At 39.4% G+C, this 24,322-nt stretch overlaps 2 protein-coding genes across 4 annotated transcripts in view; both read left to right on the forward strand.

The window, feature by feature from the left end:
* Window positions 1-308: 308 nt before the first annotated feature.
* LOC127087561 (uncharacterized) lies at window positions 309-1,119 on the forward strand. Its single transcript, XM_051028463.1, has one exon. The coding sequence runs from the start codon at window positions 457-459 to the stop codon at window positions 970-972; it is 516 nt and encodes a 171-aa protein (XP_050884420.1). The 5' UTR covers window positions 309-456; the 3' UTR covers window positions 973-1,119.
* Window positions 1,120-1,271: 152 nt separating this feature from the next.
* The window catches only part of LOC127087560 (vacuolar cation/proton exchanger 3), a 63,266-nt gene continuing 40,215 nt past the window's right edge, over window positions 1,272-24,322 (forward strand). The window contains exons 1-16 of one of the 3 annotated variants that reach the window (XM_051028460.1): window positions 1,272-1,659; window positions 1,766-1,924; window positions 2,029-2,200; window positions 2,302-2,405; window positions 2,480-2,636; window positions 2,722-2,811; window positions 2,895-3,004; window positions 3,085-3,417; window positions 3,500-3,705; window positions 3,807-3,835; window positions 3,926-4,122; window positions 4,198-4,410; window positions 4,498-4,632; window positions 4,885-5,001; window positions 5,149-5,202; window positions 14,610-14,930. In XM_051028460.1, coding sequence (XP_050884417.1) covers window positions 2,125-2,200; window positions 2,302-2,405; window positions 2,480-2,636; window positions 2,722-2,811; window positions 2,895-3,004; window positions 3,085-3,417; window positions 3,500-3,705; window positions 3,807-3,835; window positions 3,926-4,122; window positions 4,198-4,410; window positions 4,498-4,632; window positions 4,885-5,001; window positions 5,149-5,202; window positions 14,610-14,648 — 1,860 coding nt within the window. In that variant the 5' untranslated portion in view covers window positions 1,272-1,659; window positions 1,766-1,924; window positions 2,029-2,124 and the 3' untranslated portion in view covers window positions 14,649-14,930. Of the gene's footprint in view, window positions 1,660-1,765; window positions 1,925-2,028; window positions 2,201-2,301; window positions 2,406-2,479; window positions 2,637-2,721; window positions 2,812-2,894; window positions 3,005-3,084; window positions 3,418-3,499; window positions 3,706-3,806; window positions 3,836-3,925; window positions 4,123-4,197; window positions 4,411-4,497; window positions 4,633-4,884; window positions 5,002-5,148; window positions 5,203-14,609; window positions 14,931-24,322 lie in introns of those variants that run through there. The other 2 variants (XM_051028461.1, XM_051028462.1) reach the window with 2 other exon arrangements.

The following is a 24,322-nucleotide window of genomic DNA, read 5'->3' on the forward strand; positions in this document are numbered from 1 at the left end:
TGGAAAGGTGAGATCAAGAGAAACAACTTTCATGTCCAACACTTTTCATTTCACTACGCCAAAAAGGTTTTTTAACAGCGCATCTTAGACAGCGCTTTTAAAAGAAAGCGCTGTCTAAGGTTAAAATAAAAATAAAACACGGAAAATGTTCTTAAAAAATAATGAAAGCGCTGTCTAAGGGGGGTCTTAGACAGCGCTTTTAGAAAACGCTGTCTAAGACCCCCCCTTAGACAGCGCTTTTAGAAAGCGCTTTTAAATATAGACCTTAGTCAGCGCTTTTGAGAAAGCGCTGTTTAAAGTCTTTCAATTAAAAAGCATAAACATAAGAAGAATCTCCACCTTGATATCCACCGCATCTTCAAACAACAAAAACAAAAACAACCCAAAAGTTGAACTCTTCTAAAGTGCCCCTTTAACCAAATTTACAAATCAAAATCAACTTTCGATTTCGCTACGATGTGTTCAATTAAATTGATGTTGATTTTGTTAATCTCTCTAACACTATCATCACCATCGTTGTCGTCGTCGTCGTCATCAACATCATCGCATGCATTGATTCAACAGAACAATCTATCAGCTTATGATCTTCTCATGGAATACGGTTTCCCGATGGGTCTTCTTCCGAAAGGCGCGATTGGGTACACGTTGAACAGAGAAACGGGGCAATTTTCAGTGTTCTTCGAAAAAAGTTGTAGTTTCACTATTGAAAGTTACACGCTTAGTTACAAGTCTACTATCTCTGGCGTGATTTCTGAGAATAAGCTTTATAAACTCAAGGGTATTTCCGTCAAGATTGTGATTTTGTGGCTCAGTATTGTGGAGGTTTCTAGGAGTGGTGATGATATTGATTTTTCTGTGGGTATTACTTCTGCTAGTTTTGGGGCTGAGAATTTCCTTGAATGCCCTCAGTGTGGATGCGGATTCGATTGCGATAATGATCTTCGTTTAAACGGTGACGTTTCTTCAATTTAGGTTTTTTTTTTAATTGGGTAGTTGATACAATTTCGGAATGGGTTACTGAACTTTTCTGTATAAGATTTTAGATCTATCTTTTTATTTTTGTGGTATGCTTTTTTTTAATTGAAATAAAATAATGATAGATGAATTTTATGAGGGTTATTTTGTTTCCCCTAGAGTGTGTGAATCATGACTACACTAATCATATATTAATAGTTTTCATATCTCAGTTTCTACAAATAGCATTGTTTTCTGGTGTCTGTCATATCAGTTTGCAGAAAGCCTTCTGGGTTTTGTTTGGTTTAAGCTTAAGTTGCAAAAGTTGTTATCTTTTTATTATACTAGTGTAAGTGTTGAGTTGGAGCAATGGAAGGAAGTGATATATACGGAGCGAGTACGAGTTTCCGCGCGAGAAGTTCTTCTTCTACTAGGTTGGAGAAACAGTGGAATAGAGGCTTTTTCGTCGCGAAGAGAACTAGAAGATGATGAAGAAGCTCTTAAATGAGCTGCACTTGAAAAACTCCCTACTTACAACCGTTTGAGGAAAGGGTTGTTAGCGACATCACGCGGTGTTGCCAATGAGATTGATATATTAACTGATCTTGGATTTCAAGAAAGACAGAAACTTTTGGATAGGTTGATCAATGTGGCTGAAGAGGGTAATGAGAAGTTTTTGTTGAAGCTAAAGGAAAGAATTGATAGGTAAAACTATTAAGATGTTTGGTTTCGTTTTCGACCGAAATAACATAAGAGAATATAGATCCAATATTTTTCTCACCATTTGCTATCTTTGTGGTTTTTTTTATAGAGTTGGGATTGAGGTTCCGACAATCGAAGTTCGATACGAGCGGCTAACTGTTGAGGCGGAAGCTTATGTCGGAGGAATGACATTAAATTGACTTTGGATATACAGGCAGTATCAACTGGAGGCCAACAGGAAAGTGTGGTAACTGATTATGTACTCAAGGTATTGCGAAAATGAGAACTAGTAATATAACAAGCACTTATCCAAGAAGCACTTAATTAAATTGTTTATCCAAACAAAACTTTAATGAGTTGAAAATTATGCAGCTTTCGTGCAGATTATTAAAGCAGTATCTTCTGCTACTATTGATAAACCAAGTGGCTTCTGGACTATTTCGCGCTATTGCAGCACTCGGTAGAAATATGATTGTCGCCAACACGTTCGGGTCCTTTGCACTTCTCACACTTCTTACATTAGGTGGCTTCATTATGTCCAGAAGTGAGTTTAAATAACATAATTTACAAGCTTCATTTTATCATATAATGGAACTCCATATTAATGTTTCTTTCGATTTCGTTGGCGATGATATTATGATGCAGAGGATATCAAAAGCTGGTGGATTTGGGGTTACTGGATTTCACCTTTGATGTATGGACAAAATGCTATAATGGTGAATGAATTCCTCGGAGATAGTTGGAACCATGTAATTTCTTAAACTTGCAACTTTAGAACTTTTAGTTAACTCGCAGGCCTAATTCGTTTTCTCATTGATTGTAGTTTACACCAAATTCGAATAAAACACTAGGAATTCAAGTTTTGGAATCTCGCGGATTCTTCACAGACGCATATTGGTATTGGATAGGGGTTGGTGCATTAGTAGGATTTATGTTTCTTTATAACATTATATTCACCGTGGCTCTCACGCATCTCAATCGTGAGTATCTATCTTCATATTTGGTTATTTAAATTTCTTATGTTAGTGAAAATATTTCATTAACAAAGATGAATGATTTTTACAGCATTTGATAAGGCACAAGCAACTATAAATGAAGAATCAGAAGACAGCACAACAAATGGCACACACCAAGAAGTTGAATTACCGCGTATAGGTGATCTATTGTTATCATACCACTCGTGAAAACGCAACTCATAATGTCTTTAGAACCTTAACAAACTTGCAATTGTTATGCAGCAAGTTCAGGAGAATCCTCTAGCCGCAGACAGAAAAGAGGAATGGTTCTTCCTTTCGAACCACATTCGATAACCTTCGACGAAGTTGTGTATTCTGTCGACATGCCACAGGTAAGAAAATTTCAAAGTTTGTTAAAAAATTTAAGATTTGGTTCTTTCTGAACCTTGACTCTTGAGATTCTATTTGGCAGGAAATGAAGATTCAAGGAGTAATGGAGGATAGGTTGGTGCTTTTGAAGGGTGTTAGTGGTGCATTTAGGCCTGGTGTTCTCACAGCGTTGATGGGAGTTAGTGGAGCTGGAAAAACTACTTTAATGGATGTTTTGGCTGGTAGGAAAACCGGTGGTTATATCGACGGGAGCATCAAAATTTCTGGCTACCCTAAAAAACAAGAAACGTTTGCTCGAATCTCTGGTTATTGTGAGCAAAATGACATCCATTCTCCTCATGTTACTGTCCATGAGTCATTGCTCTACTCGGCATGGCTTCGCTTACCAGCCGAAGTTGATTACAATACAAGAAAGGTTCGTATTTAAAGCTTGGGACACTTTGCGATTTTCTTTTATACTTGATTCATTAATCGAGATATCTGATAAATGGTTGTAGATGTTCATTGAGGAAGTAATGGAACTAGTGGAGCTCAATCCATTGAGAAACTCTTTGGTTGGTTTGCCTGGCGTGAACGGTCTTTCAACCGAACAACTTAAGAGGCTAACTATAGCAGTTGAGTTAGTTGCCAACCCTTCCATAATTTTCATATTGAGCTTACTTGGCCTCACTCCACTCGCTGAACGTGTGAGCTTTCTCACAGAGTAAGGAATCTAATCAACTTCATTGCATCTTTAACTGTTTGATTAGTACTAATTAATTGCTAATTCTTGTTTAAATTTCTATGTTTTGGTGAATGTTGCAGACAAATTGCCATTTTCACTGGTCCAACAGGTATATAAAACTCTTCATTAGTACTAATTTAGTTACTGTTTGATTATTGGAACTAATTGAAAGTTTTATATATAATGTGTAATGTTACAGTTGGAGGACTTCTTAATGCAACATGTGGGAATGTAACTGAACTTATTATTGCAATATTTGCTCTTACCACCAACAAAATTGCTGTTGTGAAGTATTCTCTCTTAGGGTCCGTGCTTTCGAATCTTCTTCTTGTTCTCGGAACTTCTCTACTTTGCGGTGGAATTGCGAATATTGGAGAGGAGCAGAAATATGACAGAGTAAGTCTTTAAAAATCAATTTCGAAGTTTTTTTGTTTTATATTACGGGAATTTTTAATGTTGATAATTTTGCAGAGACAAGCGGATGTGAACTCGCTGATGTTGCTATTGGCGTTGTTATGCCATTTGCTTCCGTTGCTATTCACGTACAGCGCTGCTTCGGCTGAACTCACCGTAAAGCCTTCGCTGTATTTGTCGAGAGCTTCTAGCATTGTTATGCTGGTTGCGTATTTTGCTTACTTGATCTTTCAGTTATGGACGCATAGGCAATTATTTGAAGCGGAAGATGTATGTTTTCTTGATTGAGGTGTATATGAGAATGTTGAATTGTTAAAATTGTTGCGATTGTGATTTGTTATGCACTTTGTTGAACAGGAAGGGGAAGGGGAAGGTGAGAACAATGGAGCGGAAGAAGAGGCTGTGATTGGATTCTGGAGTGGATTTGCTTGGTTGGCTGGAATGACTGTGTTCATTGCTTGGTTGTCTGAATATGTGGTGGATACAATTGAGGTAATTCAACTAAATTGTTTAGATCTAATTTTGAAAGCTCAATTAAGCACTTGTTGAATAAGTGTTTATTATATAAGCAGTTATGTACTATGGATTTGTTTGAATTGATTATATCTACTGATATAAGTACTTGTAAGACAGTTTGATAGAGCTTATAGTAATGTTTCAACTTATTTTCATAAACTCTTCAGAATAGCTTATAATAACAGCTTATAGGTTATATGAAAATAGCTTATAAATGATTCTTAACAGGATGCATCAGATTCATGGGGTTTATCTGTGAGCTTTCTCAGCATAATCTTGCTTCCGATAGTTGGCAATGCGGCTGAACATGCAGGAGCAATCATTTTTGCTTTCAAGAACAAGCTGGTGAGAATTTACAGACTTATAATCAATTCTATGCTTAATCCTTTCATCTAAGATATGATTAAATTCATATTTTCCAAGCTATAAAGTTGTTGAATTGAAAGAAAAAAAAATTATTCTAGTGAAGCTAAACTGATTTCATGATTGCAGGACATTTCCTTAGGTGTTGCATTGGGCTCTTCCACTCAAATTGCCATGTTTGTGGTAAATAAACATACTCTCAACTTTTATATTTATAAAGATTTCGGTTGAAACAGCGTCGGTTATGCGGTGACCTTAACATCTTTTACACGGGAGTTATATTTATCGTTGTGGACCGCAATTTAAAATTATTTTTATATAATTTTCTATATTTGAATAATAATAAAAACTTGTGTAATATTAAAACAAAAGCTTCAAAAAATTTCGTATACCTTAGACAGCGCTTTTGTAAAAAGCGCTGTCTAAGGGGGGGATTAGAAAGCGCTTTAGGCAAAAGCGCTGTCTAAGGTATACCTAAAAAAATTAAAATAGGAGGGTCTTAGAAAGCGCTTTTGGCCAAAGCGCTGTCTAAGGGGGTGGGGCTTAGACAGCGCTTTTCAAAAGCGCTGTCTAAGGTATACCTAAAATTTTTAAAATAAGAGGGTCTTATAAAGCGCTTTTGGCCAAAGCGCTGTCTAAGGGGGGGGGGGGGGCTTAGACAGCGCTTTTAAGATTTAATAAAGCGCTGTCTAAACCTTTAGCAGCGGAGGTTTAGACAGCGCTTTAAAGCGCTGTCTAAGGCTAAAAAAAGCGCTGTCTAAGGTCTTGTTTGTTGTAGTGAAGTTTGGAGCTTGGAACTTGGAGAAATTTGAGGTGGAAGTTTGGAAAATTTTGACATATCAATATTTTTCTAAGTGTCAAGCCATATGTCGCAATATTCCACCTTGCTTAACTTTTTACATGAGCTTCAAATGAGAAAAGTGTATTCATCAAAGTTGTAGATCTATTAAATACCTTAAAAATGGTCACCAATTTCATGTCATTTGGATTGGAAATGATAGAGTTATGATTTTTTGAAGTTTGAAAAAATCACTTGATCACTGGTATAGGTCAAAAGTGATCTATAATGTAGCCTCATATCACATGCTCAAAAAAGTTGAATTAACTCCCACTCCAAACATAAAAGTTGAATTAGACTAATTAAATTTGATTTTTAAACTTATAAATCTTTCATATCATAAAAATTGAGCAAGTTATGGCCTTGGGAAGTTGACTTTCAAATTAGGGTTTAAACAAAATGACCTATAATGTTTCAACATAGAAAATGATTTTCCAAGAAAAACTAGCTCTAGGTATAAGCATGAAAGTTGTTTATAATGTCATTTAGAGTACGTTTTCTCTTGGGATCATTTTCATATGGTGAAAATTGTAGGAGATAGGGTCTAGGGAGACCCAGTTTTGATTAGATGAAACCATCTGGCCAACCACCATCAACCAACTTGCTAATTTCCAATTCTCTTGACTTTCTTGGCTCATGGTAGATCATATATGCATAATATGATGAAATTTGAAGTGTCCCTTGAGAAATTTGATCAATTGGTGAGATAGCTTGTTGGAGAAGTTACTCAAGATACCCAGTCAAACTAGGGTTTCCAAGGCAAATCACCCTCAAACTCTTGAAGAAAACTTGATCAATATAACATGTAGAGATCATTGGGACCCATATATGATACTTATAACCATTCTTGAATCAATTCTTGGTTGTGTTCTTTGTTCATGAGGGTCTCAAACCCTAGATGTGAACGTGATGAATCAATGAGATCATGCCCTACCTACAAAAGAGTTAGATAAATGCAAAGACATATTTTTGGTATTTTAGTTAGTAAAATGATAATATACAAGTATGATATAATCACAAAGTGCTTGGTGATCTCTCCCAAAACAAACCCAATGGAGGAGGGGTAAGGAGGATGCCAAGATATGATCCCAATGATAATGCTTACGATGGAATTGCATGAGGGATCTTATGGTCAAAATTGGAGTCTTACAGCTGCCCCTATTTAAGGACATTCTAACTGAGGAGGCGAAGGTTAAAATCTTCATGTCGACTCAGTAGAATGGGCTTAAATAACAACATATAGAAACAAATTTTGGTCCCTACGAGACCTCATATGATGTAAATGCAAAAGTTAATGCTCTGTGGGGAAATATTGCCACAAAGGAAAAAAGAAATCAGAGAGACCGAAAATCCGCAGGAGCATAATGCATTCCATAAGGAAAACTCGCTGGGGAGACAGATACTCTGGGGGGATAAAGGAGTTATGCGTAGGCCAGACCACGACTTAAAACTACTATGGGACTCGAGGGATTCCACACAAAATGGAAAGACTCAACCGGGGAAACAAAGACATCTGTCAGGGATACGAGTAAGTCAGGATAAAACTAAAGTACCTAACTCGCGCAGGGGAAAACGATTTCACTAAGGAAATGCACACTCAACTCAACCAGGGAGAAATAAACTTCAACACAGGAGGAGCAGAAATTTATTATCTACTACCTGTTACTGGGTAAGGAGATAATAAAGATCTGATAGAGAGAAACATCCGTCATCGATTAGGATGAACATATCAAGGATGACTCCCTGAGGACCGCCAAGAGGGAGTATTCATTATCGGTTACTGGGTAAGAATAGCCTTGCTGGGGACAAACTGTATAAAAATAGGGTTTACAACTACCTGTTACTAGGCAGAAGACCAAGGATGAGAATATCCGTCATCGGTTAGGATGAACATATCAAGGATAAACTCGACAGGGAAGAAAATCCGTCACCGGTTAAGATGAACATATCAAGGATAGACTTGCCTGGAAATGTCAAGAAGGATACCCATCATCGGTTAAGATGAACATATCAAGGATATACCAACTGAACAAAAGGGTAGTAATTACATCTATCGAAATCTGGATAGAAAACCGTCAGAGAGAAAATCCGTCACTGGTTAGGATGAACATATCAAGGATTAACTCTGCGAGGGGACAAAGTAGGATTTACAACTACCGGCTACTGGGTAGAAGACCAATCAAAGAGAAAATCCGTCATCGGTTAGGATGAACATATCAAGGATAGACTCTGAAAAGGGGAGCACAAATAGGGATTACATCTACTGGATAGAATACCAAAGAAGAGAGAATTTGTCACCGGTTAAAGTGAACATATCAAGGATAGACTCCGCTCAGGGGAAAAAGTAGGATTTACAACTACCGGTTACTGGGTAGAAGACCACAAGGAGAAGAAAACCCGTCCTCGGTTAAGATGAACATATCAAGGATTAACTCTCTGAGGAACAAAATAGGGATTACAACTACCTTTTTACTGGGTAGAATACCAAAGAAGAGAATATATGTCATTGGTTAAAGTGAACATATCAAGGATAGACTTCTGCGGGGGAAAGAAAGATATCCGTCATCGGTTAGGATGAACATATCAAGGATATACTTCCAGGGGACTCCACTGAGGAGAAAAAAGGGTACTTTTGCCGAGTATTGGGCAAGAAGTAACAAACTGCAAACTAAGAAGAATATTACCAGTTACTGGGTAATAGACTCTTAGGGGACCAAAACATCTATCTAGGTAAGAGCTAGAAAGAAAACGGTCAATCAAGACTCAACCCAATGTGGACATAACTCAAGGGGAGTAATTACATCCAGAAAATTCACTGGAGAGGAAACTGAAATAACAATCATCCACGAGGAAACAAACTCAGTGGGGAAACAGAGAAAGGTTAAAGTCTTTCTGCTTAAAGGGCTGACACTCTACAATTGAAGGAGGACAGACACCAGATTTGGTATGGGGATAAAGTACCGCCATAACAGAGAATGAGAATCTCAAACAAATCAAATATGAAGATGCAGGATATGCAATTCATGAAATTATATGAATGTATATGTATATGTATATATGATGATTATGCTGACAAAACGATCACAAAGGATACAGAGGTGTCGCAAAGAAATTGAACCACCGGTACAATCCTTGGTCAATCCACAAAATATGGAGACAATTGTCGGAGAACAAAGAGATCAATATCCCAATGGCTCAACCCTAGCTAGGGAAAGAGGAGATTTGGTGAGGATAGAACATCCAAATCTGTGGGGAATTTTAGGTCAACACCATAAAAATGGGAGACAATCCTACAGAGAAAATAATCAACAAAAGCTGCTCAGAAACCAGGAGGAAACTCTGACTGGGAGCAAATGCAATCTACTGGGGAAGATCAATCAATCTCTGAAGATCAACCCTACTGAGGAGATACGAACTTCGCTAGGGATGTACAAACTCTGCCGGGGAAGGCCGAAATTCTGTTGGGGACAAGGATATGCCACAGGGTATCTGAATCAACCAACTCTGCTGGGGATAAAGAAGTTCCACTAGGGATCAAACACTCCACCGGGGAACTGAATCTATCAGTTGGGGATAACGGTATTCCATTGAGGAAATGAATCAACACTAGTGTCTAGGGATACCCAAAGAGTCACTGCATGGGGAACCACAGATGCTTCACACTTAAGGACTTGTTATCCATTGAAATGCTGTTGATATTACTGTTACTTGCTTTGGAAATTTTTTTGCTTTTATATTTTAAAGAAAACTTGATTTTTATTTAAAAATTTTAATTTCAAAATGATCATAATAAAATTTAAAACTATTGGCTGAAGTAAATAAGAGCATAATTTTTTTGGATAAAGGCTCAACTTTATTTAATAGGATGGTAGTCTGTAAATGACAAGACTCCGTAGATTTTACAAAGTTGAAAATGGTAATTTTCATGGAAAAGAGGTACATTGAATACAAATGATCCTTAATCCTTCTACCAAATCTTGATATCCACTGTGCTCTTGACCGCTGCTGGGATGATGAACTAATGTCAACCCTTGTGCTCAAACAAGTTTTCAAAATCACTGAAGATCAGCAGAATGCAGTTACTTGCCATAATCCCTAATTTTTGCATAAGTTGCGCCAAGGTGGGGTACTCAACTCATCGGGAAATTTCTTTCTGTTTTTATGTCTCTAATTTTTTCCTGGATCGCCCTTTCGGGTTTTCAATCCACCGAGACACTCATTTTTGCCTAAGCCGCCCCTTCGGGTTTCAACTTAAAGAGGTGTTCTTTTTCTTTTCTCTTTTTTTATTTTTTATTTTTTTAGGCGAAGTATTTCTTGACTGCATCTGCGTTCACTGGACAAGTGAAATCTTCACCATCCATAGTAGTAAGAATCAGGGCACCGCCTGAAAAAGCTCTCTTAACAACATATGGGCCTTCATAATTGGGAGTCCATTTTCCTTTGGAATCTGGCTTGAACGTCAAAATCTTCTTGAGCACAAGGTCACCTTCTCTGAATACTCGAGGTTTGACTTTCTTAGCAAAAGCTTTCTTCATTCTCTGCTGATATAACTGACCATGACACATGACCGTCAATCTCTTCTCTTCAATCAAATTCAACTGGTCAAACCTGGTTTGAAACCATTCAGCTTCAGTCAACTTGGCTTCCATGAGCACACACAACGAAGGAATCTCAACCTCTACGGGGAGCACTGCTTCCAGACCATATACAAGAGAGAAATGGGTTGCCCCTGTTGAAGTGCAGACGGATGTACGATACTCATGCAAAGCAAAAGGGAGCATCTCATACCAATCCTTATACGTGACAACCATCTTCTGGATAATCTTCTTGATGTTCTTATTCGCAGCTTCAACAACCCCATTCATCTTGGGTCTATAGGGAGAAGAATTACGATGTGCAATCTTGAAGTCTTTGCAAAGAGTTTCCACCATATTGTTATTCAAGTCCGATCCATTGTCAGTAATGATCTTACTTGGCACACCATAACGACATATGATTTGATTCTTGATAAACCTTACAACAACTTGCTTGGTTACATTTGCGTACGATGCCGCTTCAACCCATTTTGTGAAGTAGTCAATTGCCACTAAAATGAAACGATGTCCATTCGAAGCTTTGGGCTCAATCATCCCAATCATATCAATTCCCCACATGGAGAATGTCAATGGGGAAGTGATAACATTCAAAAGTGTCGAAGGAACATGAATCTTATCAGCATATATTTGACACTTGTGGCACTTCTTCACAAATTTGCAACAGTCAGATTCCATTGTCAGCCAATAGTAACCTGCTCGCAACATCTTCTTTGCCATCGCATGTCCATTGGAATGAGTACCAAAGGAATCTTCATGCACTTCAGTCATCAACAAGTCTGCTTTGTGTCTATCTACACATCTGAGCAAAACCATGTCGAAGTTTCTCTTGTACAGTATATCACCATTCAAGTAGAAATTACCGGCTAATCTTCTCAAAGTCTTCTTATCTTTCAAAGATGCCCCAGGCCGGTAAATCTGACTTTGGAGGAAACATTTAATGTCGTAATACCACGGCTTCTCGTCTTTGACCTTTTCAACAGCAAACACATGAGGTGGCCTATCAAGATGCATCACAGATAAATTGGGAACTTCATTCCAATTATTCACTACAATTATTGATGCCAATGTTGCAAGAGCATCTACCATCCGGTTCTCATCTCGAGGGATATGATAAAACTCAACCTTTATAAAGAAAGTTGAAATCCTCCTTGCATAATCTCTATATGGTATTAAACCGGGTTGATTTGTCTCCCATTCTCCTTTGATCTGATTCACAACCAAAGGCAAATCACCGAAGACATCCAAATACTTGATTCTGAGATTCATGGCCTCTTCAAGCCCCATAATGCGAGCTTCATATTCTGCCATGTTGTTTGTACACTTGAAAGTCAATCTAGCTGTAAACGGTAGATGCGTGCCTTGAGGAGTAATGATCACTGCCCCAGTGCCATTTCCATATTGATTAACAGCTCCATCAAATACCATGCCCCAACGGGAACCAGGTTCTGGCCCATTGTCGCATCCTAAAAAATATAGTATGCGAAAAAACAACCGGCGAAAAAGAGATGACATAAGAGTCGCCACCGTGCGTTATTTATCCCAAAGGAGGGAAAGGAAACGCTCTAAGTAAACCTGGAGAAAGGAAAGGAAAAGACAAGGTCTCGCAACCAAATCTTGGGTTCGGGAGTCGATTATGCGAAGGGAAGGTATTAGCACCCCTACGCATCCGTAGTACTCTACGGGATCCACTCTTGTTGTTCTTGTCTAAAGGGTGTGTGTAATATCTAATGTACTATTTACTAAAAGAGAGGGTTAAAAGAAAATGACTCGCACGGATGTCGCATCCACTGCATACGTATCTCATCTGAATATGAGAATCAGAGTCTTCGTAGCTCGGCTACCTATGGGTTAAAGAGAAGTGTGCTCGCTAAGACATCGCGTCTTATGCCTACGTATCTCATTTGGAATGAGAATCAGAGCAAAACGTAGTTCAGACTAACTACGAGAACAAGGGTCTCGATTGCAACTAGGGCAAGAGAAAGGGAAGGTCTCGATCGCAACGAGGGCGAGAGAAAAGAATCGCAACAAGGGCGAAAGCAGACAAGGATTAGTTGTTAGTCGTCAGTCAAAAAGAAACTCGGCAAGACATCGCATCTTGTGCCTACGTATCTCATCTGAACATGAGAATCAGAGTTGCCGTAGTTCGGCTACATAGGGATTGCCATCTGAACATGGACTTACAAAGGAGGACACCAGTTGTGTCAAAGGAGAGTGGGCAATGTGTTCACGTCCTAGCAGCAGGTGTCGTAGCTCGCTGAATCGAGTCTTAAGCAGTTACCTCTTTGCAATAGAATGGAGTACATGCCACAGGATCGGAGACGCACGGAAGGTCTAAAAGAATGGGGAAGCTCTGCCCTAGAGTTGTCATGCAATGTGAACCTAAGTGTTAGGATTTACAAATGGGAATATATACCTAATGTTAGCATACAAAGAATAAGGGAATTCTGTAACAACCCATTTTTTTTAGTATTGAATTATTATACTATTATTATTATAATTTTAATTTAATTATGTGGAGTGTTAATTAATTAATTGGTGTATTAATTCATTATCTAGTGGATATAAGAAATAAGTAAATAATTGAATTAATTAATTAAATTGATTGCATAGTGAGTGGTTAATTATTTAAATTTAAATAGAGGTATTTAAATATTAGGTATTATTGGGCCTAGTGATTAAATTAGATGATTTAAGCCCAACTAGAATACTATTATAAATAGTAAGAGTGAAGGAAGTGAGAATTAGAATTCACTTGAGCACTGAAGGCAATAGAGAAAGAGGAGAGGAAAAGCGAGAGGAGTCAAGGTTTCCATCAAATTGACAAGGTAAGGGGGGAAATCATTATTATTATGGGTTAGTATGATTGGTCAATGGGTAGGAACATGTTTTAGGTTGAAATCCTTAATTGGCATTGTTTGGAATTATTAGGTCTTGATAAATATTCTTGAATTGTGATGATTAAATTATGCTAAAACTGTGAATGAATATATAATTGGATGAGTCATAATTTTCTGAACGTGTAGCTTTTTACGGAATCGAAATCGGAGGTCCGAAAGTCCTCCAACGATGAAAAATGCGGGGAAATCTGCATTCTGTTTCGTGTTAGCGCAGGAACAACATTCTGTTTTGCGTTAACCGGTTAACCCAGGGCGTTAACCGGTTAACACTGTTATAATATTGAAAAAAATTACATTCTGTCTTGCGTTAACCGGTTAACCCAGGGTGTTAACCGGTTAACACTGTTAAAAATTGCCAAGAAGCGCATTCTGTTTTGCGTTAACCGATTAACCCAGGGCGTTAACCGGTTAACACTGTTTGAAAAGTGAAAAATTGATATTTAAATGTTGTGTGCGTTTTGGAATGAAATCTATGTGTACATATTTGATGATTGGCCTATATTGGTGAATAATATATTGTATGAATGTGTATGTATACCATTATTGAATTATGAACGATTTATGGTTATGGATGTGTGTATGTAATCGTAATTGATGTGTTGTGATGAATGTGTATATGTACCAATTATGAGTCATGGTGATATGTGGGATGTTAAGACGGCATATAGATGGTCTTAATTGCATATGTGTTGGTATGTGTGCATTCATTCATATCATGGTTGACTTCATTGTGGAAGTGGTTAAGCGGTGATCCTTCATTGGAAACAGACGTAGCAGACGTTAATCCTTAAGTGGGATTAGGCGTAGTATTTAAGCGGTGATCCTTCATTGGAAACAGACGTAGCAGACGTTAATCCTTAATTGGGATTAGGCGTAGTATTAAGCGGTGATCCTTAATTGGAAACAGACGTAGGGCTTTGGTCTTGTCCGAATCGGAAGCGTGGCTTGGATTCTAGATATTGAATCGGAAATCGGTGAAACTTTGAGTTCACATTGAGGTACCACATGCATGGAGTCACATTGTCTTGCATTGAGTCGTCTATAGTTATGTGATCATTGAATGCATGTATTGATGTGAAGGCGATGTACGTTTGAAATATGTGAGATGATTGTTGATTAATATTATTGACGTAATGATACCAAGTGTGATGAATTCTTAAATTATGTTTTAATTCATTGTGCCTTATTATGCTATTTCATAATGATTTTGAATTCTCACCCTTTCTGTTTGAATGTTACCTTTACATGGGTATCGTGCAGATACTACAGAGTAGTATTGCTGGAGTAGGTGGACGGTAGCTTGCTCAAGAATAGCTGGAGAGTTTCCGTATTTAGTTTGAATTTAGGTAATGAGTCAATGCTCTGGTCATGTAACATTGGGTAGATTAGTGGTATTGAACTCATATCTTATTTTGATATGCTTTATGTCATTAATTGTTTTATTTTATTTGAAGTGATTATTGAGAGGTGATCATGGTATGGGACATGGATCATATTATGAAATACATGAGTATTCTTTATTTTCCGCTGCGAACGCATATTGCTTGAATATTCATGATGAGTGAAATGTGTTATTTTGAATGACCAGGTGTATTGTTGGTTTTTGAAAGTTTTAAGTTTCGAAAACGTCGATGTGACGCCCTTTTCTTTATATGCGTGCTTATTTACTCTGATTATGTGCTAAATAATTTGGGGTAGAAAAAGGGGTGTTACATAAGTGGTATCAGAGCCTGGTTGACCAGTTGGTCAATAGTAGTAGGTTTTCCGTGGTATTTGATTTGTGTATCTGACACGATCGATACAAACTGTGGTTAGGACAATGGTTGCAGGCAGGAATGACGATGCCATTGCTGAGGCGCTGAGGATGCTGGCTGAATCCATGGGTCAGATCCATCAAGCGAATGTCCATCAAGCGAATGCGAATGTCGGTAACCAAAAGGGAGATGATGATGAGTTTCGTGCTTTGGGGAGATTCCAGCGGAACAATCCTCCTATCTTTGAGGGTGAGCATGCACCTGAGAAAGCTCAAGCTTGGCTGAAAGCAATTGAGAAGATCTTCAGAGTCATGAACTGTAATGATGCTCAGAAAGTGCAGTTTGGTACCCATATGCTTGAGAAGGAAGCTGAAGATTGGTGGAATAACACTCTTCAGAGGTTCGAAGAAGACAACATTGAAGTTACTTGGACTCTTTTCCGTGATACCTTCTTGGAGAACTATTTCCCAGACGATTGTCGTGGGAAGAAAGAGGTGGAGTTCCTTGAATTGAAGCAAGGAAATGGTACCGTTGCTGATTATGCTGCTAGATTTTAGGAGCTTATCAAGTATTGTCCTCATTACAATACTGCTAATGATGAGAGATCTAAATGTTTGAAGTTTGTGAATGGCTTGAGACATGATATCAAGAAGGCCATTGGTTACCAACAGATTACTCGCTTTACAGAATTGGTTAACAAGAGCCGGATTTATGACGAGGATAGTAGGGAGAGAGCTTTTGTCTACAAGAGTCTGAAGGGGAAAAACCAAGATCGGGGAAAACCATATGATGACAAGAGGAGACAATCTAGCGTTGGCAAGAAGCCAAGTGGGGGAGTATCTTCTATTCCACTTAAGTGCTTCAAATATGGTGTGGAAGGCCATCGTGCTACGGAGTGTAGTAGAGATTCTGGGAAGTGTTTCAATTGTGGCAGGATGGGTCACAGAGCAAGCTAGTGTAGGGTTGGTTCGAACGTAACTTGTTTCAACTGTGGTGAGAAAGGTCACATTAGTTCGCAATGTGATAAGCCGAAGAAGGAGCAAGTGAAGGGAAAGGTGTTTGCACTGTTTGGTGCGGAGACCACTACCGATGATAGACTAATCCAAGGTACGTGCTTTATTAATGGTACACCTTTGATTGCCATTATTGATACCGGTGCAACACATTCTTTCATTTCTTTGGATTGTGCTAAGAGGCTGAATCTCATATTATCTGATATGCGTAGAAGTATGATTATTGATACACCTGCTATGGGTTCTGTTTCTACTTCCTATGTGTGTTTGAATTGTCCGTTGAGTATATTTGGTAGGGATTTTGGAATTGATTTAGTTTGTCTTCCGTTAGAGCAACTCGACGTGATTTTGGGTATGAATTGGTTAAAAGTTAACCGGGTGTATATCAACTGTTTCGAGAAGACGGTTATTTTTCCTGAGGTTGATGCTAAGGAAGATTGGTGTGTGTCTGCTAAGCAAGTTGATGAATCGGTGCAAGATGGTGCCGAGTTGTTTATGTTGTTGGCAACTTTGGATATTCGGGAGAAGAGGACGATCGAAGAACTGCCAATAGTTTGTGAATTTGCGGAGGTATTTCCGGAAGATATAAGTGATTTACCGCTGGAACGTGAGGTTGAGTTTTCGATTGATTTAGTTCCTGGAACTAGTCCTGTATCGATGGCTCCCTATCGAATGTCCGCTTCTGAGTTGAAAGAGTTGAAGAGTCAACTTGAAGACTTACTCGAGAAGAAGTTCATTCGTCCTAGTGTATTGCCGTGGGGTGCACCTGTGCTATTGGTCAAGAAGAAAGAAGGTTCTATGAGATTATGTGTTGATTATAGACAACTGAATAAAGTGACGATTAAGAACAAATATCCACTTCCGAGGATTGACGATCTGATGGATCAGCTGGTTGGAGCTTGTGTGTTTAGCAAAAGTGATTTGAGGTCTGGGTATCATCAGATTCGTGTAAAGGCTGAGGATATTCAGAAGACTGCTTTTAGGACAAGGTACGGTCACTACGAGTACTCCGTGATGCCTTTTGGGGTGACGAATGCACCTGGTGTATTTATGGAGTATATGAATAGAATCTTTCATGATTATCTGGATAAGTTTGTAGTTGTGTTCATCGATGATATATTGATTTATTCCAAGGGCGAAGAGGAGCATGCAGAGCATTTGAAAGTCGTGTTATCGGTGTTGAAAGAGAGGAAGTTGTTTGCTAAACTCTCTAAATGTGAATTTTGGTTGAGTGAAGTAAGTTTTCTTGGTCATGTGATTTCGAGCGGTGGGATTTCTGTGGATCCTACGAAGATCGAAGCTGTATCTCAGTGGGAAGCTCCTAAGTCTGTTGCTGAGATTCGAAGTTTCCTTGGTTTGGCTGGTTATTATAGGAAGTTCATTGAGGGATTTTCTAAGTTGTCGTTACCGTTGACGCAGTTGACTAGGAAGGGTCAAGCTTTCATTTGGACTTCGCAGTGTGAAGCGAATTTTCAAGAGCTTAAGAGAAGATTGACTACGGCTCCTATTTTGATTTTACCGGATCCGTTAGAAACCTTCATTGTGTATTGTGATGCTTCTTTGTTGGGTTTGGGAGGTGTTCTGATGCAAAAGGGGCAAGTGGTAGCTTATGCTTCAAGGCAACTCAAGGTTCATGAGAAGAATTATCCGACACATGATTTAGAGTTGGCCGCCGTTGTGTTTGTGTTGAAGCTTTGGAGACATTACTTGTTTGGATCGAGGTTTGAGGTGTTTAGTGATCACAAGAGTTTGAAGTACTTGTTCGATCAGAAAGAATTGAATATGAGGCAAAGGAGATGGTTGGAATTCTTGAAGGATTATGATTTTGGCTTGAATTATCATCCTGGGAAGGCGAATGTTGTAGCCGACGCATTTGTAGCACCTCAAATTTGCACCTCCCATTTGTATATACATCTCATTTTTAGGTCATTAACATCACATTAACATTGCATTGTCATTGCATAGTTCATTACATCTCATCAGGCAAGATTGGTTAGGTGATTCAGCTGTGCAAGGCAACAAGAGCATTTTCCATGAGATCAAAGCCCTAGGGTGATTACCATGAGTTCACATGATTCAAGGATCATTTTGAGGTAGTTTGGCCAAGTGTTGAAGGCTCATAACTCATCAGTCCATGTGCAAATCATCTGAGGCCCACAAAAGTCAACAGAAGTCAACTGCACAGTCAACTATGGATTTGGAGGTGGGAAGTGGTTAGAGATGACTCATTCATGTTCAAACAAGTCTCAATTGACATTTCAAACATCAACATTGAAGAATTTGAAGTCAGATCAAGACTTTCCAAAAATAGCAGGTGACCTGTAATTTGAACTTTCCAAAAATGGAAAGATTTTAGACCAACTTCAACTCTAGATTACATCATCAGAAAAGCTTCAAATGAAATTTTGTCCAACATGAAAGTTGAAGATCTTTCTCTCCTATTTCCAAAAAGTCCAAGATCATGAATTTCTCATGTGTGGTTGAGGAGATATGGTCCAATCATGGCAAAGTGTGTTTCAAACTTCAAATGGACATAACTTTCAAACCAAAACTCCAAATTGAGTGGTTCTTTTTGCATTTTGATCCTTATAACATGTATTTTCCAAGCATATCATTACATGGCATGAAATCTCATTGCATGATCATTGGTTCATTCATGAAGATTTTTGGGAAAAATTTCATAAACTCATTTTTGATTGATCATGAGCATACCAAACCAATTCCAACATGGGCATGGACTCATTTTAAGGCATTTTGGGCCAAAAATATGCACTGTTCACGTGCATGGCATGAATGTGAGGTGAAAACTCATTTTTGCACAAACACCTTCCAACTTGTTAATCACCTTTGGCTTTGGCTTAAACATGATTAAAACCTCATTAGCATAGCATATATATACTTAACCCTAACTGTTTTTGATCATTAACACATTTTCAGATCTAGAATCACAAAAATTCTCAAAATTTTCTCTCAAACTTTTTCCAAAATTCTTCAAACAAAAGTACTTTCTATTGATCCATTCATCATCCTGAGGCACTGTTGAGAGGATTTGGACGTGGAAGCAGAGGAAATAGTGGCATATTGAGCTATGTGCAAAGATTGAAGCATCCATGGCAGCTGAAGATTGAGCTAAATTCGTGTGCATTGGAGCTTCTAATTCATCACCAATCACATCCACAAGCATCATAGAAGATTCCTGGACCTTCACAAGCATTGAAACGAGCCAATTCCAGTTCTGCTCATCAAGAAGGTGAGTTTTCGATCTCTTTTATTTTGCAAAAGGTTGTGATATTCTTGTAGTTCATTGATTGGTGATAATGCTGATGAAAATTTGGAGTGATTTGGTGCTGTTTTGAGTTAGTTATGTGCAATTGAAATTTTGATGTCAAATCTTTTTCTCTTCGATCCGTGCTTGTGATGTTGTTTTTGCATGAATCGTTGCTTGATCTTTGATGTATGTGGCATGGCGAACCGATTGGTGTAGAAATTAGGGATTTCTGGACATATTTTTGAAATCTGGAAATTTCCAGATGAAGATCTTCATGATCTTCATCGTCCATGCATGAACACCATACATTTCCAGGTTTCGCTAGGGTTTGGCTGCAGATTAGCTACGAAAGGCTTAATTAGCTACGAAATTTCAAACAGAGCGCCAAGTTTAGGGTTAGGAACCAAACGCTGTCGTTTGGAAGCGCGCGCTAGGGAATTCAAATTGTCCGTTGGTTCGAATCCGGGCGAGAGAATATTTCAAACTGCATTGCTTTATTTCTTTCCCTCCCTCATTTTCATGCCTTGGCTCGAAAAATCATTTTTCAAATTTCATGAACTTCAAAAAATCATTTAAAAATGAAAATTAATCCAAATGACCTCCAATTTTTTGCATCATGATCCTCATTCTGTCTACTTTTTTATGATCATTAAATTGCAAGTTGTTCCTGGCTTAAAAAATGATTTGTCCTAGGGTGATTGCACATGTATGCATGTTTGACCCTGCCTTGTTCCATTCATCATAAAATGCTAAAAAATGATCCAATACTTCTGAAATTTTGTGTGTGATTTCTAGACATGTTGAGTGATGTTTTGGCTTTGGTTTGAGATTTTTCCCATGATCCATCTCTGTTTTATGATTATGCTAACTTGGCGTGACAATTTGTGTCACACATTTGGTTGTCTGTTTTATGCTATGTGATTGCCATGCCTAATGATGTCCAATGCCTCTAATTTTTTGTGTGATGATCATGTTATATGTCCTGTTTACTCATGAATTCTGTCAAGATTATTTGAGTCATTTTTGATTTGATGTGCATTTGTTTCTTCTGATGTCTCAATGTGATCACCATTTGCATACCTTGCCATGTTTTGCTCATGAAATGAATATGATTAATGATTTTGATGTGAGACTTTTTGAGATTTGTTCTTGATTGAATGAAGATGATTCATGTTAAATTTCATGTTCTGTTTTGGATTTTTGATTTATCTTTGACCCTAGGCTTTGACCTAGTGGTTTGTGGCTTACATGTGGGCTTTGATTTCAGGTTTAAACATCCAAGTCCATAGTTGATGATGCTTCCTCATTTGAGCATTGATGTTTGCTCTTGATTACTAACACTTGTGTGTTTTGTAGGTTGATGCTAACTCATTTGAGTTTGCCTTGTGGCTTGCACATTGTGAATATTGTCTGTCTGTTTGTTATTGCCTATTGGTTGTTTGTCTGTACAGTTGAACTGATTGGTTTAGATTTTCCACATGTACCTAAGTTGCTTAGAGTTCTTTTGAACTTGCTTTGCTAGCTTGGTTGCTTAACCACTGAGGTATAATTCTTCTGACTTCATGTAGTCTGGAAGACCTGTCCTGTTATGTGGGCAGGCACCTGTCTGAAGCCCTCCTTAAGAGGCAATGCTTGTGAATGTTTAAATTTGTGCCAAGCAGGTAAAGACCTCTTAAGAGGCAATTGGCAGATAAAAGGGATGTGTAATCCATCCCCTGCTATTCAGTTGTGTCATTCACCTTGCTCACACCATTGTGTTGATGCATTGTGGATAATAACCCAAGATCTTTGTTGTGTCAGTCATTTGTGGAGAAGAGTTCCTACATTCTGAACTCCCACACTTTCATTTGTCTGAAGCTCTCCCAGGCCAGGGATAAGAGCTGTGAGGTCTTACCCTCATCTCCATTTCATCTGCTTCACCCTAACTCTCAATGTTAGGGTTAAGAGCTAATCATACCCCATTCCAGTGGCTTGTTTGTTGAGGTTGACATGACCCCTTGACTAAAGCCTAGCCTTGTATGAGCCCATCTGTTTGCATATAGTGTGTGTGCTTGCTTTTGTGCTTTTGATTAATTGTGTTGTGTTTAGGTTAGCTTGCTTCCTGTGCAAGTTAGATAGAAACCTTAACATAGGGATTGTATGCATGACAACTTCTAGGCTCGAGTCGTAGTCTCCCTAGTAGTTTGTGTCTCCCTTTGTATCTGGTTAGGCTAGAAGTTCTTTCCCTGTTTAGGGGAACTACGTCGCCCTGATCCTCATACCAGATGAGGTACGTAGGCAGGAGATGAGCTGATATCTCCGGGCGCCCTTTTTCTTTTTCAACCATTTGTGGGTGTTGGAGTCCGACATAAGTCCAGCGATTGGCAGTCGGTTTCCTGTGTCTTGTTTGCTTGTTGGAGTCTTACGTAAGTTCAGCGATTGGTAGTCAGTTTCCTGTGTGTGTGTTTGTTGGTTCGGAGTCTGATGTAAGTCCAGCGATTGGCATTCGGTTTCCATGTCTGCCTGTTTGTGTGGAGTCTGACGTAAGTCCATCGATTGGCAGTCGGTTTCCCGTTTGTGTTTTGTTTGGCGTGCGTTAGCCGAGCTACGAGTGCTCTGATTCTTCTCCGGTCAGAGAAGATACGTATGCATAGGATGCGACATCCTAGCGAGCATGTTTCCCCCGTCCCGAACTACGTCGACTCTGATGTCTGTGACTGACAGACTACGTAGGCCCAGGATGCGATATCCTGCCGAGTCCCGTTTCTTTTGTCTTTCGGTGTTTCCTTCCAGCCTTGTGTGATGTCTGAGCAGTTTTTAGCAACCTTATCCTTTCTTTTTGTGCGTGGATCCCGTCGAGTACGACGAATGCGTAGGGGTGCTAATACCTTCCCTTCGCATAACCGACTCCCGATCCCATCTTTCTCTGGTCGCGAGACCATGTCTTTTCCAGGTTTACTTCGAGCGTTTCCTTTCCCTCTTTTGGGATAAATAACGCACGGTGGCGGCTCTGTTGTTTCGTTCTCCCGCCGGTTTTTCGCGTAATGCGACAGCTGGCGACTCTGTTGGGGATAGAAGAGAAGTTGACCTCTTATTGGTCCATCTTCCCTAAGCGAGTCTCTCCTAGCGCTCTCTAGGATAGGGTTTGGTTGCTTTTGTTGTTTCATTTATTGCATTCATTCATTTATGTTTGCATTCATCATATTTTCATCTGTGTTGGCTGGTTGTTTATCTCTCTATGGGGTGGGAGTTACAAGAGGTAAAAGGCCCAATACCCAGGCTATGAGTGAACTCTAGGACACCTAGGATAGAGTGATTCATGGGAAGCGGGTGGTATTGCGCCACTTAGCGGAACTTGATATCACGAGCAGTTCAGATCCTGATGGGGTATTATCGGTGCATACATCTGGTGTGTACATGATGATATTCTTTGAAAGGGTTGTTTATCCTGCGTTTCTCTTGACCTTACCCTGGCCTAGATGACACCCGTGAGTGGGGCGGGATTGAATCATTTGCATGTACTGATGGTGACTATGGTTCAGATGAACTTATGGATATCTATCTCTAACGCCGGAGTTCTGTCCGTGATATCTATCAGCGGGTTCCGTTTATTTCGGATCCCCGGGTTGAATTTGAGGATACTTGTTCAGAGGATCTGGTTGTCATCCATTCAGTGGATTTCCTTGATGATAGTGATATATTCCCCGGTTCCGTTTATTTCGGAACTCCCCAAGTTGGATTTATGGTTACTCGGGCCCTCAGATGATTGTAATTAGTTCAGAGACCGGTCCAGTACAGTTGATCCTCAGACGACTTGGAAGATGGCACAGTGACCTGCCTGCATGCATTTGCATCATTCCCATTTCGCATTCATCTGCATTTAACCCATGTCTATCCGTATTCAGGGTCCATTTTTTTGATTGAGATTCTGGTCGAGAGACATCCGAATGTCAGAATGTTGTTGATGAAATATTATCCGTCTCAATGAAGCCCGAATCAAAGGACAATGCCTCATACGGATAGACATTGCATGTGTGAGTCATATTAACCTGTTTTCTGTTTTGTAGGTGTCAGTATCTAACCGGTGCGCATAGCTCTTCCGTTCAGATATCCAGCCAGACCCAACAAGTCCAAGCTAATGGATCCATCCAACGCCGATATTCTCGAATTGAAAGGGATGATGAGGGAGTTGTTCAGTGTCGTGCAAGGGCTTGCCTTGGGACAGAAAGCAATTGTTGAGAGGTTGGAGAAGATTGAAAGCTGGATGATAACGGAGAAAGTTCAAGGAAAGACTCCGTCATCCGTAGTAAAGAAGCCCTCTGGCAATGGTCAGCTCAAGAAGGAGGTTGAATCAGGTAGTGTGCAGGCCAAGAAAGAACGCGGTAAGGATCGTTACCACCCTTATGCCGCCACTGTAACCACTCCTGTTGGTAATCCACCTGTACAACAACAACAACCGCTACCTCAACAGAAAGCACAGAAAGCTAAAGGCCAAGTGAAGAAGGGGACAGATCGTCAGTTTGATAAGCCACCCGTGACTTATACCCTTCTGTTCAAGAGGTTGAGGGATCTTGGGTTAGTTCGGCCAAGGATATTGGTACCTGCAGAACTGCATCGGAGGCCTGCAAACTACGATGAGAATGCCAGGTGCGAGTTCCATTCTGGGGCACCCGGACACAACATTGAGGGTTGTAGAGCTTTTAAGCATGTCGTCCAAGATATTGTGGACTCTAAGGCTATCAGTTTGGCACAAATACTGAATGATAATGTTAACCCCGTGCCAATGCCATGTCCCGTGGGGGTGAAGGTGATGTCAAAGGACAAGAGAGGAACAGAGGTGACTGAGGGGAATCAGTTAAAAACTTCAGTGTCTGTGGTCCCAAAACATCTGATGAAGAGAGGAGCTTTCCCTAGTGTTGATAACTGTTGTGCGGCTGTCGCCACAAAGGGGTGTGTAGT

The sequence above is a fragment of the Lathyrus oleraceus genome, chromosome 5 (assembly GCF_024323335.1).
Source record: "Lathyrus oleraceus cultivar Zhongwan6 chromosome 5, CAAS_Psat_ZW6_1.0, whole genome shotgun sequence".
Classification (NCBI taxonomy): Eukaryota; Viridiplantae; Streptophyta; class Magnoliopsida; order Fabales; family Fabaceae; genus Lathyrus; species Lathyrus oleraceus.